This window comes from Rhinatrema bivittatum, chromosome 10, assembly GCF_901001135.1.
Source record: "Rhinatrema bivittatum chromosome 10, aRhiBiv1.1, whole genome shotgun sequence".
In the NCBI taxonomy this organism is placed as follows: Eukaryota; Metazoa; Chordata; class Amphibia; order Gymnophiona; family Rhinatrematidae; genus Rhinatrema; species Rhinatrema bivittatum.
Genome location: NC_042624.1, coordinates 93493821 through 93511163, shown reverse-complemented (window position 1 = coordinate 93511163; position 17343 = coordinate 93493821). Strand labels below are relative to the sequence as shown.

Sequence of the window (17343 nt, the reverse complement as noted above, 5' to 3'; positions counted from 1 at the left end):
GCACTACCAGTTAAGTAGCCTTCATTGTCTTAGCAATAATCATAGGTCAACATGTATATATATCATTTCTACAAATAATTTTTATACATTTTTTTTTTGCAAATAAAAATGAACTTATCTGGCTTCAAAGCCCCGTTTTCACAAATTTGTCACACAGCATTTCTTGCATCCACTGTGCCCCAACACGGGTCCATGTTTCAAATAAAGGATCTGTATCAGGGAGACGCATAGAGCTGTGTTGAAGGTAAAATTCTTCTTCAAAGGCATATCCATCTTGAATGCTAAATAAAAAGCATTGATTAAAAAGTTTTGTTTGTTTTTGGTTTCATGTTGCTATCATTCCTGTAATATTAAATCCTGTGCCACTCAATTAGAAAAAAGCCCCCCACCCTGGACTGTCTTCCAACCCCCCCCCCCCCAGATTCTCCTCCAGACCCTCCCTAGATCGCCTACCTTACCTGCAGTAAGTGTCCAAAGAGAGGCAGGACTGATGCTTAGTCACTCCTACCCACTGATCCAAGGCCAGGACCATAGCACTGGCATCGGGTCAACCAGTGCCATTTTTAAATACTGTACCACTGGGGTGGGATTCCTGCTGCTCTTTAGATACTATCATTGCTGGTAAGGGTCTGGGGGAAGTGAGTTGAAAGTCTGGGGGAGGCTTTTTTTTTAATTGGGTGGTGCAAAATTTAAATTTAAAATGGTGACTGGGGTTGTGGTTTTAGCATGTACTGTCAGTAGTGCTCTCTAAACCTTTCAGTGCATGCTAAAATCACAATCCCAGTCACCATTTAAAATTACCAGTACATTTTGTGCCATCTACTTACAAAAAAAATCCCCTCCCCAGATTTTGTCTGAACCCCCACCTCTCCCTGAACCTTCTCAGACCCCCTCCAGGATCCCCCACTGCTTACCAGCAATGATAGTATCCACAATCCAAACCAGCGAACAGGCTGCTTTGGATTATGTCACATTTAGAAGGATCCCCTATGTAGAAGGATTCATGCCTTCTCCCTCCTAACTCGGGTTTGAACAAACTTCCACCTGATGTTTCAGAATCTCTCACACTGTCCAATTTTCCATACCCCACTTCTTTTCAAATTTGCCTCCTCTTAACTTCCTCGCTCACATGCATCTCCTTCTCCCCAGCTTTATCAGTTTCTAGCTCTGTACACCATTGTTGTTCTGCTCATGCATGAATCATGAGCCCTTTGTGAGTTGCCATAGACAAAATATAAATAAATGTGTTGCTTTTCTCACAACAGGCAGTGAATACAATTACACTGCAATACATTTTAATGAAAATACATTTTCTGAAAATTGTGCTATTTTATGCAAAGCAGCAATTGTTAAGAACGATTCTCTCATATTTGTTTTTATTTCAGAGAAAGTTGCTGGTAGTTGCTGTAGGCTTCATAGTAGCGTTCTTCTTTCTGATCGTTCTGCGGCTCATAAATGAAATAAACTTTCCGCTACTACTTACCTCTTTTGAGAAGCCCATCACCAGATGGATACCATTTTCCTATCCACGGAACCAGTCACTCAGAACTCACTACGGGTACATAAATCTAAGAACACAAGAGGTAAGAACTATTTTGATTAACCACAAAGCTGGCATTGTGTCTGTGCAGCGAATGTCATTCTGCATTCACATAGGAACTGTACCCAAATACAGAGGAAGCATGTGAACCATAAGAAAGCCATCTGTGTACTTATTACCAACATGGAAGGGCTTTTTATGCTTTGAAAGGCTGAACTGGGCGGTCAGATAGAAATGGCTAAATCAGTCAATCACATGTAACCAAATATGCTCAATCAGACATCCCCCCCCCCCCCCCACACACACACATACAAATAAAACATTAATGATATTGGCTTCTTGTTACAGAGGGACAAAGTGAATCTCTGTTAAGTTCTCTGGGGAACTTCAAGACTCATTTCTCACCCCCACTTTCTGACAAAGGAAGATACAGCACAGCAGATGTGTGGTTCAGAAACAAGATCTTTTTATTGCAAAAGATTGTCAAGAAAACTGTTTACAGTTTATTGCAAGGGTAGTTCAATAAGAGTGTGTTTGTTGCTCTGTTACCAATGATTTCATTCTAGCAGCAAACAGAGGTAATAATTACATTTCATGTTCCCTTCTTCAAGATTACTGGGGTAATCCCCAGGCTGGAGCAGATGGAGTCCTCACTGGGGCTCACCTCATTCAGATGCCTGCTGAGTGGTGGGCAGCTCCTCCCGTTTTAGGGCTGGCAATATGTCTCCCTCCCTTAAACCACAGAGTTCTCTCTGTAGGGCCAGGCACAATCAATTCTGTGCTCTCACATTGCCCTCCTCAGATTCATGTCCCAGAAACCTTCTCCTGCACATCTCGCAAACTGGAGAGTTCTGGGGGACAGGGAGGAGGTAAGGGGGCAGGAAGAAGTTTTACCGTTGCATAAAGTTCCTCTTGACCTTTCTGGCATAGTGGTGAGCCCAAGGAGGTATCCTCTCCCAGCTTATCCTTTGTCCGTGCACTTAAGCTGAACAGCTTGCTTCCTCTTATGCTCACAAATGGACATTTTTCCACAGGGGATCCACATCATGACTCACTAGCAGAGCCCCAAACTACAGCTTTACCTCTGTACTGAAACATACCAGAGAAATGCAATTACTCCTCTTCACAAAGGCAGTCTCCAGTAGGACCAGGGACCCCTACACATCTAACCCTCTCATTGGGAGGCAATCCATGCCAGCCAACAATGACCCATATTGAGCATAAAAGCATATCAAGAACAGGATATTTAACACCAATAATACATTCAAATTTACTTTGAAATGATTACCTAGGGCCAACTTGTGGAAATACATCTGCTAATTAATTGTATTTTATACCCTGGAAGAGAAAATAAAAGCATTTGAGCTTTTTTTTCTTTTAGTATATGCTGTGCTAATGTAAGCATGCTTTTAAATGTTTCCTACATCCCAGATCTTTTGCTTGCTTTTGTATTTTTTGAAAACGAAGTGGCACTCAGGCCATTGTGGCCTGTGCAAGTCTTCCTCCTCTGGCACCCTGCTTGCCCATCGCTGTTTGGGTGTGTTCACAGATCAGGAACCATGTAAAACTTTCAGTCAGAGCCCATGCACACACACACTGCCTGAGGATTCAAAAGAGAAAGCCATTGTGTGGTTAATAACCGTTGATTAATGTTTTTGTATTTACCCATGACACAGGCTTGACTATAGCGGCCCAGTAGATGATGTCAGAGACTGGGAGCCAGACAGTCTTCCTTGTAGGGCTTTAATGCCCCAGCAATTTAATTTATCTTGCTCTGCTTCAGATTACTCTTTTTTTGAATCACTGGACAAAAGCAATCATTTTGAGTATAAGCTTTTTAGTGCTAGAACTAAGTAGTATAATTTTCTTCTATATCAACAAGTAACCTTTAACTATTGCATGCATGGTAAATATTAATATTCTTAACATATTAAGATTAGTATCCATTCAGTTCAATGTACACTTGTTCTCTGGTAAAAATAGCACACAAAAATAACAAAGGGAGTCGCATGAACAAAAATGAGTAAAATATTTGCTTTTTTAAAATGTATAACAACATACTTTAGAGTCTACAATGTGTCCAGGGGAGGCGATACCACAACGCTATCCTTTTGAAATCCTAGGAGATCTAATAGCTTGCTCGTAATATAGTATTGACTTAGAAGTAAAGCCAGTTGCTATGATACTATCAAGCAAGTTCTGCAATGTAAGGAACCTGAATGCATGCCTTCGTACATAGTAGTGTCATAGATGATGCCATGAAAAGACCAATTGGCCTATCCAGTCTGTCCATCTATTCCTGATAAATCCTTGCTTTTTGACCGTTGTCTTTCAGTGGTATTGGTTATCTTTATTTTAGGCTATGATTTGTATCATAGTATCTTATGTGAAAGACTGCAAAAAGGATTGGATTTCTTAGCAAATGAGTACTTTCCTTAGCATTGTGCCCTGTCATCTATTTATTTCATAGTCACATGCACAAGGCATTGAGCTTATCAGTCAAGTATATTTTGCATTGTAATCTGCATAGCATATAGATGGTATATAAGAACTGTGAAGTAAGCAAATTAAAAAAATAAAAAGGAATTTGCATCTATGGAATTGTGCTCAGTTTGGAATTGTAGTTCATTGTAAATTTATTTTTGTGTTATTCAAGAAATAAGAAAGATGCCTTAGATAGGTACCCATAGAAGCAAGAAAAGATCACAGAATATGCAAAAATCTGAGCCCAAATAGTAAAAAAGAAGAATCCATCACAAAAATCCCTTTTTGGAACTAATGACTAAATACTGCCTGGGGCTTTATGGACTGAATTTTCAAAAGCATACATATGAGTAAAATGCTATTTTGTACACACATATAGGCCTTTTAAAAATTACTCTGGAGGTTATATGTGAAAAAGTACACGTAGAAGCAATTTCACAAATTCTTTTAATGTGGACTGGAAAGAAGCATCCTCGGAGGCAGAGATAGGACATGTAAGCATTTTGCACAATGAAGTCCATATTCAGCCACTGTATGGCTCGGCTAGTTAGCTGGATAAACTTCTCCAGCTAACTTAGCTTATATATTCAGCAGCATAGCCGTGTGCTGAATATATCTGGCTATCTTATTTATCTGGAGAAGTTTATCTGACTAACTTTAGGATGTCTACAGGCTGACCGGAATTAGCCAAATAAGTTATGCGGCTAACTCTAAATATCAGACAGTTCGATACTCTAAGGCCGCGGTAGAAAGAGTGCGGCAGTGCCTGGCGCACCCTCGTTCCCCGCACGCACAGTTCTCTTCACCTGGATAACATTTCAGGCTAACTCAACTCTTCCCTGTTACACTTATTCATCTCCCAACCCTTAGCTGGATAAATACTTACCGGATATGTATTTATCCAGCTAAGTGGTGGCTGCTGACCACGGCCAAATATTTAAACCATGGATAAGTCGGAACTTATCCAGCTAAGTGGCACAAAATATGAGCTTCGTATTTTCTAAAATCAAAAGTATGCCCGTAAATGTACATGTGAACATTTACAGCTGCTCCCATGCAAGTGTAAATGCATGAGTTTATGCTACGCAGTGGTTCGTGGGTACCCGCTTACTTTCAAAGCAGACTTGGGCATGTGACTTTTCAAAATGTTAGCGTATACATGTGTAAAAAGCTTCTACTCGCATAAGCAGTACTTTTACGTATACGCATGTAAAAAAGGGTGGTCTGGGGCACTGCAGGGCAGGTCCAACACTTACATGCATAAATTGCTATTTTATCTACATTAGCCAACTTATTTGTGTATTTTTGCACCTGCTAATAATCTGGCGTAAGTGATATTGAATGTGTTTATTGTGCTGTACTGACTCAGTGGGAGGTGTGGGTGAACTGGGGGGAGTTCAGGCTGAAGAACCGGTGGAGTAATTGGGAAGCTGGTTCATTTCATTTACACATGCATGTTTTAAAATCGGGTTGACTTGTGCTCCTAAATCATGACTTTATATATATTCTTTTGGGACTTCAAAGTGGATTACGTTCAGGTCTTTAAGCTTGTAAGTCCTACTTTACTTTCACATGTAAAATATGAGTGTATATTTTTAAAATAGGTAGGAAAAGTATGCCTGTTCAATGCATTGCACATATTCACGCATATATTATATGCCCGGCTTCTAAAATAATTGCATAGATTTGCTGGTAACCTTATATGCGCATATATACTGCCATGTGCATTTGTTTGAAAGTTATCCTTCCTGGGTTCTTTTTACCCACAGATTTTATACTGATTTCCAAAGTGCACATACTTTCCCATTGAAAATGACTTGCACAAGTTTACACTTGCTAACTTTCTTGAGAAAAATTAAGTCTCTAATTTTGAAAATTCCAAAGACTGCATGGGAATGCAAACCTCTCCCCAGCCCTGCCCTTGGGGAATGCCTCCCTCTCCTGTAAAAGCCTTACTTGTGCGTCCTTTTATGCATATAGAGGGTGGACGATTTTCCAAAAGCCCAGTTCCATGGTATTACTTGTGGAAATTGCTTTGAAAATGACCCTCTAAGGGGGTAATTTTGTATAAGCCCACTTGAGAAAGTCAGCAAATACATTGCATGTGTTGCATCCATTTTCTCTTTGAAAATGATCCCCGGCTAATCTGTGCACACTAACTTTGAGGAAATTTACATGCAGACTTTTGAGAACCCAAAAGTATGTGCAAGCCCTGCCCCCCCTCACCAAGAATACCTCTGCTCAGATAAGCTTACCTGCGTAGAAGGTGGGCAATTTGATAACAAGCCATATCCATGCATAAAGCACTGTTTTACCTGCGGAAATGCCTTTGAAAATTACCCATGGGGAGGATAATGGTATTAGATTCCTCCTAGTGATAGTCTGTGGTTCATGGTACATGAAAACTTTATTGAATATTTTCAAAGCAAACTTACAAGCATAATTTTGCTTTTTAAATCCTTGGGTTATTGGCCGAGTATGCAGACAAATCACTTTGCTCAAAGTTACACCTGCTCGAAACAGAACGTGACTTATATGCATACTTTTTAAAAATCAAAAAGGGATAATGTATGTGTATACTTTTTAAAATCAAAATGCATCAGCGCAAGTCCCAACTCTGTCCCTCAATTTGTATAAAAGTACTTGCCAAAAGAGGAAACGCGTACACGTTTACACGCACCCAGCCCCTAATTGATTTTCAAAAAGCCACTTACACGCATACAACATGGGGTTTATGCATGTAAATCGCGTAGAAGATCAAGCCCCGAGTGTCTGCTTCAATAGGAGGCCTTTGGAGGTCCTTTTTGCACTTTGTGTCTTTCTTAATTATGCTCAAGCATTAGTAGATTAGAGTAAAAGGTTTTGACAGAGGCTGGCACCTGCCACCCCCGGGTTCCTTTGCATGCTCTCTTCTAGCTATCTGATGAACAAATGGAGCCTTAGTCTTAATTATAACATTCCTCGCCTTCATATTCACATGCAATCATGCACAATACAAAAGCTGCACCAGAATGCGCAAGGGGCTTATTCTTTGTTAAACACACTCAGTTTATTATTTATTTATTGCTTTACAATTAAATGCAGTATATATGAAGTCATAACCATAAAAAAAGAAAGCACCCTTATGTATAAATATTCTTCTCCCTGCATATGAGTCATGCTGGTAGCTACGGTATGCTGGAGAGCTTTAACTGGTGTTACGACTAATGTGAGATGGCAGATATTTCTAAACTCCTAATCTGGATGAATCAAACCCTAGTATAGTCACAGTAAAGGATGCTTACTCCTTATCTAAGCAACATGAAAACAACATAAACAAAATAACTTCGGATGAAAAAGAGAGAAAAATTAAGAGTAAGACCTACAGAGCTGAGAAACAGAGTGAATAACAGAGATCTATAAAAAATAATTTTAAAGCAAGATTGACTGGGGCCTGAGTACATTCATCTTTGGTAAGTAAAAGAGATAAATGTGTGCACTGAAAGAAGCAGAATAATTGAACAAGATTCATTTTAAGGAAATCTGCTAGTGCTTCAGCTCCCTGTCATATTCTAAAAGGGTAAACATCAGACATTGTCTCTCTCTCTCTCTCTCTCTTTCTATTTTTGAATCTCAGCTTTCCTTTCTCTTGCTTTTTGTTTTACTGTCATGTCCAAAAGAGCTGTATGTGGTGGGCGGTGGAAGATTAATGCGCACGGACTGGGAGAGGGACCTTGGTGTGATAGTGTCTGCTGATCTGAAGGCAGAAACAAGTGGATAGCCAAAGGCAGAACGCTGGGCTGCACAGAGAGAAAAAAGAGGTGATAATGCCCTTGTACAGACCCTTGGTGAGGCCTCACCTGGAGTACTGTGAGCAGTATTGGAGCCCATATCTCTAAAGGGATAAAGTCAGGATAGAGGCGGTCCAAAGATCAGCAACCAAATTGGTGAGGGGTCAACATTGGAAGTCTTATGAGGAGAGGCTGAAGGATCTGAATATGTACACCTTGGAAGAGAGGAGGTGCAGGGGAGATATGATACAGACCTTCAGATACCTGAAAGGTTTTAATGATGCACAATCATCAAACCTTTTCCGTTGGAAAGAAATCAGTAGAACCTAGAGGTCATGAAATGAAACTCCAGGGACAAAGACTCAGAACCAATGTCAGGAAATATTTCTTCACGGAGAGGGTGGTGAAGGCCTGGAATGCCCTTCCGGAGGAGGTGGAGAAGATGAAAACAGTGAAGGAATTCAAAGGGGCATGGGATAAACACTCTGGATCCCTAAAGGATAGAGGATGGGAATGAAGAAAAGGGTTCATGGGGGTAACTGGGGGTAACTTGCTGGTGTGGCAGTTGCCACCCTTAACAGTATCAAGGCTTAATGCAGCTCCATCTTTGTTCTCTGCTTCAACAGCAGTGGGAAAAGGGGAACTGGATTCTTACAGCAACCAACGAGGGCCCTGACGTTTATGGTTTGGGGAACAAATAAACATGGGGGTAACTTGCTGATGTGGCTCCATCATTGCTCTCTGCTTCCACGGCAGGGGTTAGGGAAATTGGATTCAAAGAATATCCGAGGACCCTGACTCTTACAGTCTGGGAAACTGGTAAGCATGAGGGTAACCTGCACAGTGCATCAGATACTGGCAAAAGCTTGCTGGGCAGACTGGGCGGATCATTTAGTCCTTTACTGCCATCATTTCTATGTTTCTAATTGTCTAGGGCTATTTTCAAGCACAAATTGAAATTTTAAAAGCCTGGCATGTGCCAAAACCGGGAGATATGTGCACAAGCCTGGCCGGCATGCACCGTGTGGATTTTAAAAGCTGCCCACGTTTGCGCGTACTTGCTGCTAGGCACACAAAAAAAAGGGGTGGGGGTGTGGGCGGGGCAAGGGTGTTCCTGAATTTAAAATAGAAATTTGCACGCAGACAGACAAGCACCAGGGTCCCCTTCCATGAAACATTATTTCTAATATGGATGATGTCCAAGTTATAAAATAAAGAGAAATAGATTGGCAGGGGTTTATGGTTGGGGCTCACAGGGCAGAAGGGAAGCTATTAAACTAGGAGGGTTTGGAAGTCCTATCCCTTACCTGGGCAAACTGGGAACGAACTGGGGAAACTGGTAATGGCGTCGGCGCACCTGTCTACTAAAATCCCCCCCACTCATGCGGTAAAAGTGGCATTTGTGCGCATAGGCGCTCGTGCACTTAAAACTGCACACATGAGCATGCGGGCAGTCTGTTTTATAACATGCGCACCTATATGCACGTATGTTATAAAATGGCATGGGCCGATGAACTTGCGCACATGTGCACCCACGCGCCTATTTCAAAGTTACCATCCCGGACTTTATTGTTCAAAAATCCTACATGACCATGTCAAAAGTAAGGCAAAGGCAGGGAGAAGAAAAGGAGCAAGAATCACAAAAAAATGCCTCAAGTAAAATCCTGAACAAAATATAATTGAGTGCTAACAGTATGAGCACTACTTAAAAACCCTTCATCAACATGAAGCCTAATGTTAGGCAGTGCTAAAGGTGCAATTTGAGAACTTTCAATAAAAGGTACAAATTGAGTGGCCGTCTGATTCACTCTGTTCTTATGCTCGTTTATAATCTTACTTTATATACATTGGAAGTTAGTACAGCAGGAACCCACTTGACATATGAGATGATGCAGAATTTCATAATACAAATCTACATTAGAAATAACAGAATATAATGGAATATCAAAAGGGTTTTTTTTTTTTACTTTGTCACCTGTGCTCAAAATCTGAATAAGAAGTTAAATAGAAAAAAAGAAACCTAGAGAAACTCAAAAAATAGTTTTTTTAAATATCTAGATAGTTGGGTCAATTTTTAAAAACCTGCAGAGTACATAAGATAACTGAAACATTTTACCTGGTTATATTGAGTTAAATTTTCAGTGAAACAGACTGGCTAAGGGGCTCTTTTATGAAAGGTTTTTTCCCATTTTATGTCTATGGGGGAAAATGCTTACGGGTAAATTGTAAAAGCCCTACGCGCACCAAAGCTGGGAAATGACTGTGCGTGACTTGGTCTGGTGCACGCCACGTGGATTTTAAAACCAGCAAGGGTACGCGCATAAAAATTGTTTGCATCAACAGAGGAGGGGCGAGGGCGTGGTCTGGGTGGAGCACAGGCGGGGCACGGGTGGGCTTGGTCTGGAGCGTGAATCCAGTGTGTAAGTATTTACGCGCACAAGCGCGTGCCGGGGTCCCTACTGTGTAACTTTACTTATGCTATGGATGGTGTTTAAGTCACATAACAAAAAAAAACACTAGTTACAGGGTTTTAAGGATCGGGGGTAATAGGGTGAAAGGGAGGCAAGTTAACTAGGGGGTTTAAGAAGTCCCTTCCTTTACTGGGGCAAACTGGGAGCGAACTTGGAAAAAGGCCTATTGTGTCTCCGCACGTACCTACTAAAATCCCCCCCTGGCATTCGCATGCACATGCGCACCTCAGTATAAAATCGTGCGCACATTCAGTCCTACCCTAGTTCTCCTGTCCTTAGCCAGCTGCCAGCCCACATTGCCTCTTATCACATGACTCTTTAATTTCCCAATGAGTGTCTCATAAGAGACTTTGTAAAAAGCCTTCTGAAAATCCAGATACACTATGGGGCAGACTTTTAAAATTACGCGCGGGGGGTACATTTGTGCGCGCTACCCGGCCCGCACAAATGTACACCCGATTTTATAACATGCGCGCGCTGCCGCACGCATGTTATAAAATCCAGGGTCGGCGGGCACACATGTGCACCTTGCGCGCGCTGAGCCCTAGGGGAGGCCCGATGGCTTTCTCCCGTTCCCTCCAAGGCCGCTCCGAAATCTGAGCTGCCTTGGAGGGAACCTTTTTTGTGTTCCCCCCCCCCCCCCCCACATTTCCCTCCCTTCCCCTATCTAACCCACCCCCCAGCCCTACCTAAATCCCCCCCCCCCACCTTATTTTGTTGTTACGCCTGCCTCTGGCAGACATAACTTGCGAACCACCCCGAACCACAGCCATGCCCCGCCCATACCCACGGACCTCGGCCACGCCCACTGTCCCACCCACACCCCCGCCCGTTTTTGCAAGCCCCAGGACATACGCGCGTCCCGGGGCTTGTGAGTGCCGCCAAACCTATATAAAATAGGCTCGGCGCACGCAGGGAGGGGCTTTTAAGGGTTACGTGCGTGACCCTTTTAAAATCTGCCCCTATATCAATCAACGCACCCTTTACTCCTGGAGAAATTCTGTTCAATAAAATAAATCTGCACACAATATTTTAAAATTCTGCAAAGTTTATTTGTTCAAATAACAGAAAATAATCCCTGTTTTTAAACAATTAATTTATAATGCAATACAGAAATACATTATTAGTCAAAAATGCAGATTATTACATTTTTTGTGCAGAATTTTCCCATCATAAGGCCTGGCCCTCAAGGTTGCTCTTGCCCTTCCCCAAGCTCAGCAACGCTCCCCATATTTCTCCCCCTTATGGCTTGAACCCCTTCCCCATGTTTGATTTCTTCCATCCCTTGGGTCATTCCCCTTGTTTACAGACTATTCCCCCTTCTCTCCAGGATTGACTCCTCTCCTCTCCCATCCCTTCCCCCTCCAGCTTTCTCTCTACCTCACCAAGCTGAGCCAGGCCCCCTGTTTTCTCTCTCTCCCTCTCTCCCCTCACCACTCTCAGGAAGACCCTCAGCTTGTGCTCTGGTTGACTTCTTTTTCCCCACCCTTCCACAAAACTCCCACTTTTCTCTTCCCCCCCCTCCAGGCTTGATCCTCCTCCCAATCTCCTTCTCTGCTCCCCCCCAGCAAGGCCCTCAGTTTCCTCTCTCTGCCCCCAATAAGGCTTGAATGCCCTCCCCAGCTCTTTCTCTGCTCGCCCCCAGTTCTCTCCTCTCAACACTGCAAGACTCTGTAGCTTTCTCGCTGGCTGCCGTCCCATAGGCTTGACTCATTCGGGGAAGACAAAAGAGAAAACTCCTTTTATTGCCTGTTCTCTCCCCCCACCCAGGTAAGACCCTTAGATTTCTATCTGCCACCCCCTTTTTAGCAATACCCTTTGCTCTCTCCTACCTTCCCTCAAACTCACTGTCTACATCTCTCTTTCAGGTTCCACCAGACCCCCACTGCTCCCTCCTTCATTCGGTCTGTGCAGGCCAAGGCTGACGCTGCAGGCTCAACTCTTCCAGCCTGTATAAACCAATGCCAACTCTCTCAACTCTCTTCCAGTCTGCATAGGCCAGCCTGTCGTTGCTCCTTTCTTACTTTCAGCTGACACCAACACTATTGCTTCCTGTCTTCCAGCCTATGCAAGCCTCCACTGCCATGGCTTCTGCTTCCTGCTTCCCATATGTAATTCTGTGTGGAAGGAGAATTCTGTGCAGCTGGGCAATGCAGAATTCCCCAAGGAGTAATCCTTTCATGTTTAACCCCTCCAAATAAAATCTAACACATTTTGTAAGACAAGACTTCCCCTTGCTATATCTATGTTGGCTCTGCCCCATTAGTCTGATCTATGCAGAGAGTCAATAATTTTATTTTTCAGAATAGTTTACCATTTTGCCCAGTATCGACATCAGGTTCACTGGTCTATAGTTTCCTAGATTAACTCCAGAAATGCTGGAGCCCTTTAAAAAAAATTTAGTCCACAGTTTAATGCAATTATAAAAATATCTGCAGTAACTATCTTTATCAATTATTTCACACATTAATTAAATACTCTAGGGCATTTCTTTGAGACAAGATTTAATTTCTACTTGAAGAAACCCTGATATCACATTTGGTTATAGACTTCTACAGCCCAGCTTATTGACGATAATATTCACAACAAGTACCTTCTGTCATGCTTTATTGCTTTTAGGCGCTTAGCATTTTGTTGGCAACACAACAGTGTATTAACAGGAGATAGGTCAAAGCTTGCATAGTAATTCATTGATTTCTGGACAGATTGACAGAGCAGAAATGATAAACTAGCAAAGGTGTGATGAAGTGATGTGAAATAGAAAAAGTGGACAGCCAACTTCCTTTTCAAGTGAGATTGACAGACAAATGTAAGATGAAGATTTTGACAAAACAAAAAGCAAAGGAAGGAAGATGCTTGACATAAAGTGTACTCTGCTGTAAGAGTTTTAAGGACCTGCAGCTGCAATATAAATCAATACCACAACTTTTCAGTGACTCTAAAATGTGTTTTCAAGCTTACATGCTGGAACTCGGGGAAAAATGTTCCCTATTTATTGGTGAGGAAAAAGGCAAATTGCTCTGTTTTGCCGGAAGATGACTTCTATATGGTAAATTTTAATTAAAGACAAGTCATGTGACACTAATCTTTCTGGAAGATGACTCATCTACTGTGCCATATGCCGACTGAGGAGCTGCTAGTTTTATCATCGTTTAACAATTTGTTACACGGAGAAAGATGAAAGAGAGAGAAGGACATTCCTGTTGTTCAGTGATGCCACATGCTTTCTCAGGCTAAAAACCAGCTCTAAACACCATTCTATTCTTTAGAAGATATTTATTTTCTGGGTATTATCTTTTAAGACAGCAACTTTCCTTTTGCATTTCATTTTGTCTAATTATGTTCGAGAAACCCATTTTAGGTATATGTGTACTTGTATGTATGTACAATGGGATTATAAGACATCATCAATTAGATATGCACCAGTAGCCCATGTATTGAAGCTTTCAAAATGAACCCTTTATTCATTAACTATAAACTGTGTTAAGTGTTTTACTTTATAAAAAAGCAACACTGCTGAACCCTATATTGATGTGAAGTCTGTAGGCAAGGCATGATAATATTCTTGACATTAAAATCATTAGAACACTCTTGGGGTCTTATGCAAGTTCCTTTACAGTGATGATACCATAAAAAATTTCTCTCTCTGTATCATCAATGAAAGTTTCTGCAAAAATGTCTTTATATCTTGCTCTGCAAGCCTCAAGCATGTGTTACAAACTAGAAACTCCTTGTTTATTATGAGGGCATGTTTATTATTAGATAGGGCGTGGGCTTGCAAGTGAATTTTCAAAGAGAAACTCTCCATGGATTTTCCCTTTGGAAATACGGGGCTGGCCAGTGCTCTGGGTACTTGAAGCCTATCTGGAGAGAAATGATCAATAATTTGAAAAATCTGTGGACTTTGCAAATTCCATGCCAGAAATTACTGGCAGGGATTTCAAAATGAAATCCATATGTGTTGTCCAGCAGCTCCACCCTCCCCCACCCTGTCCCTGCTCCTGCCCCCTGAGGGAGAGAACAGTTTTAATCTCTAACTTTACTCAGGAAACTGCTAAGTTACTTAGGTAAATTCTTCTGAAAATTGTCACCTGTATTAAGACATTATCACCTTCCTTTTTCTGCTGGCTATGCCTCTCCCTATGTACCCTAGCAACTCTATGGCAGCTGCCTTATTACACTGTTTCATTACATTATATTCTTCAGATTTCTCTCCTAGTCTGAGCAGATTGGTATCTTATCCCCTTAATGTAGTGTTCCCTTGGAATTTTGCACCTCAGATGCATGGATTCTGCAGGTCTTTGCAGGGAATCCTATCTCCTGAGCTTTCTGTCACCACATTTCATTCTGTCTGCTCCAGTATCCAGGGTGTCCACTCTGAGGCAGATCTTGTGTGTCATCTGTAAAGAGGAAAGCCTTTTCTTCTAAGTCCTCCATAATATTGCTTGTAAAGACTCTCAAGCACACAATACAACATAATGGTGCTCGCAGCACCTAAGAAGACACCAAAGTGACTCACTTCAGTGCCTGCCTCAAGGCGGCCCTCACTATTTTTAAAAGGAATCATTTGGGGCAGGAGCAGACAGGCATCCTCCTTCCCAGAAGGGGTAAAGTGGAAGCTGGGAAGGTCCCTGGTTCTAGAAAATGTTATAGAGGGGGAATCGGAGGGGTCCAGGGAGGCCATGGCTGGGCTTAGCTCAGCTGGGTAGGCCTGGGCCCCAAGGCTTGTTTTATGAGGTGGAAAGGAGGTCCAAGGGACCTTGGGAGGCCCAAATTAGACTTGGCTCTTGGTCTTTTTTGGGATGTGTGTATGGGGGGGGGGGGGAGGGACTGGAAGTCCTCGGAGAAGTCATATATTTTTAACACACAATACCCAAACATTTTCAGGTATTTTTGTGGACGGCCATTTTTGGTTTGTTCCATTTGGAACAAACTAAAAATGACCTTTTTTGATTTGCATATGCTATTTGTTACAGTCAAATGCACATTCCTAACATCTGCCATAAGTACCCTTCCCTACGCTCTGCGGTCCTTCTCCAGTCCCTTTTTAAGTGCACACTGATAAAATGTATTGGTTTAGCATTTCTTCTTTTCCTTTGACATCTTCCACACATTCCTCCATTTTTCCTCTCAGTTTTACAATCCCAGCTTTGCATTTCCTGCGGATGTATCTGACAAAGTCTTGTCATTGCTAATTTATTTTACACATATTTTTTTCAGGCACCTCCTCTGAAAACCATACCAGTCTCCATTTATTCTTCTATGTTTGCCCCTAACCTCTGTAGTCTTTCAGTTTAGCCCACTGTCGTTCTGCTATTCAAAGATATTCCCTCCCTGCTAGCACCTTCCTAGAATAACAAAGTTAATATTCTGGAAGTCCAGGGCTTTGACTTTTGTGTGGCCCCTCCTTGCTATTGCCCTCCTATTTCATCATTTGTTTATGATGTTAACTCTGGACATCTGCAGATTCTGATTAATAATCTGAGCAGTTATTCTGAAAATAGCTATAGGAACTTAACTCATTTACTCCCTGTTCTCTAACTCTGATTAATACAGCTCTTCACTATCACTCTCCTTTTCCTGACTGCTAAATATAAATAAATAAATAAACCTAAGACCTCTGTGTCTAGTATAATACTGTTGGGAGTCTATACTTTTAAAAGCTCTGTAGCATTATAGCAATGGACATCTTAAGTGCACATTTTCATTCAGTGAAGCAAGATTAAGGTCTCCGAAAGTAGAGACAATGAGAATGACAGAGACAGGGAGAAGAACTTTAAAACAACTGCACATGTACCCATATATGTGTGTATACGGGTTCACAGAAATCTACTCCTATATTTTATAACCTGCATGTATATCATATTTATGATATTTGTTGGTCACAAAATACTCGCAAATGAGCACCGCAACCTGCACGCATATATAAAAAATTGCGCGAATACATATTGCTCTTATCTGGAGAAGTTACAACTTATCTGGCTAAGTAGTGGCTTTGCCGCTACTTAGCCAGATAATTCTTAAATAGTGCTACTATTAGCTGACTAAGTCTTAGTGCTATTTATCCAGATAAGTAGCTCTGTTTGAGACTTACCCAGATAAGTAGCACTTTTAAGAGTTATCTGGATAAGTAGCGGCAAAGCCGGATAAATCGGCATTTATACTGGATAAGTGGTGCACATCTACTATCCCCGTGTATTTTTACTTTTAACTTAAAAATATACAAATAGAGATTTTACCCACGTAATTTACACATATTTATCCCCGTAAGTGAGTTTTACATGTGTAAATCGGGAGACTTTCTAACATGCATGTGCGCAATGAAATTGCTAGTGCTACCAATTAGTCTACCAGTTCACCCAGTCCAACTGCAGGTCATTGAGACCCTCCTGGCTTTTCATCCTCAATTCCCCCATTTCACCCGGACCCCTCCTCCAGTCAGTAATTCACTTTTGAAATATTTACGATCACTTACTCCAACTAAAGAGCTGGTGTAAATATACTCGAGCAAGCTGCCAAATCTACACACACAAATCTCTTATAAAATAGCAACTTACACACTTAAATGTTGGTCCCCCCCAGGAGCACTCCTGGACTAAACCTTTTTTTACACACATTCATTTACTCGCACATCCATGTGTATGTTGAAGGTTTCTAAAATAGCATATGTGCGAGGTTTCTAAAATAGCAAGTGATGGAAGTGGTGGAGACAAAAAACATTATCTGAATTCAAGAAAGCATGGGATAAATACAGGGGACCTCTAAGGAAGTGATGAGAATTATAAGGCTAAATTAATTGGACAGATGGGCAGACTGGATGGTATATATGGTCTTTTTCTGCCGTCATGTTTCTATACTTAACACATGTATATGTTGATTCTTAAGCATGCAACTTTTGAATATTCAGTGTTAAGCAAGCAAGGAATTTTTTATTATCTTTTGTTTTCCATAGTTAGAATCAGTTCAAACAAGTTGCTGGACACTCGTACTAGAAAGTCGTTTAGCTTGCAGAAGATACATGCTAATAAGCTCCTTGCTACCCTAAACTATGCTTATCAAACAATGTAGCTTACTGAGA

At 41.5% G+C, this 17343-nt stretch overlaps 1 protein-coding gene across 2 annotated transcripts in view; it reads left to right on the top strand.

Moving 5' to 3' along the window:
• Positions 1-17343, top strand: part of ST6GALNAC3 (ST6 N-acetylgalactosaminide alpha-2,6-sialyltransferase 3) — a 351514-nt gene that overhangs the window by 136278 nt on the left and 197893 nt on the right. For both annotated transcript variants that reach the window (XM_029618308.1, XM_029618307.1), the window contains exon 2: positions 1386-1583. In XM_029618308.1, the coding sequence (XP_029474168.1) occupies positions 1386-1583 (198 nt within the window). The remainder of the gene's footprint in view (positions 1-1385; positions 1584-17343) is intronic.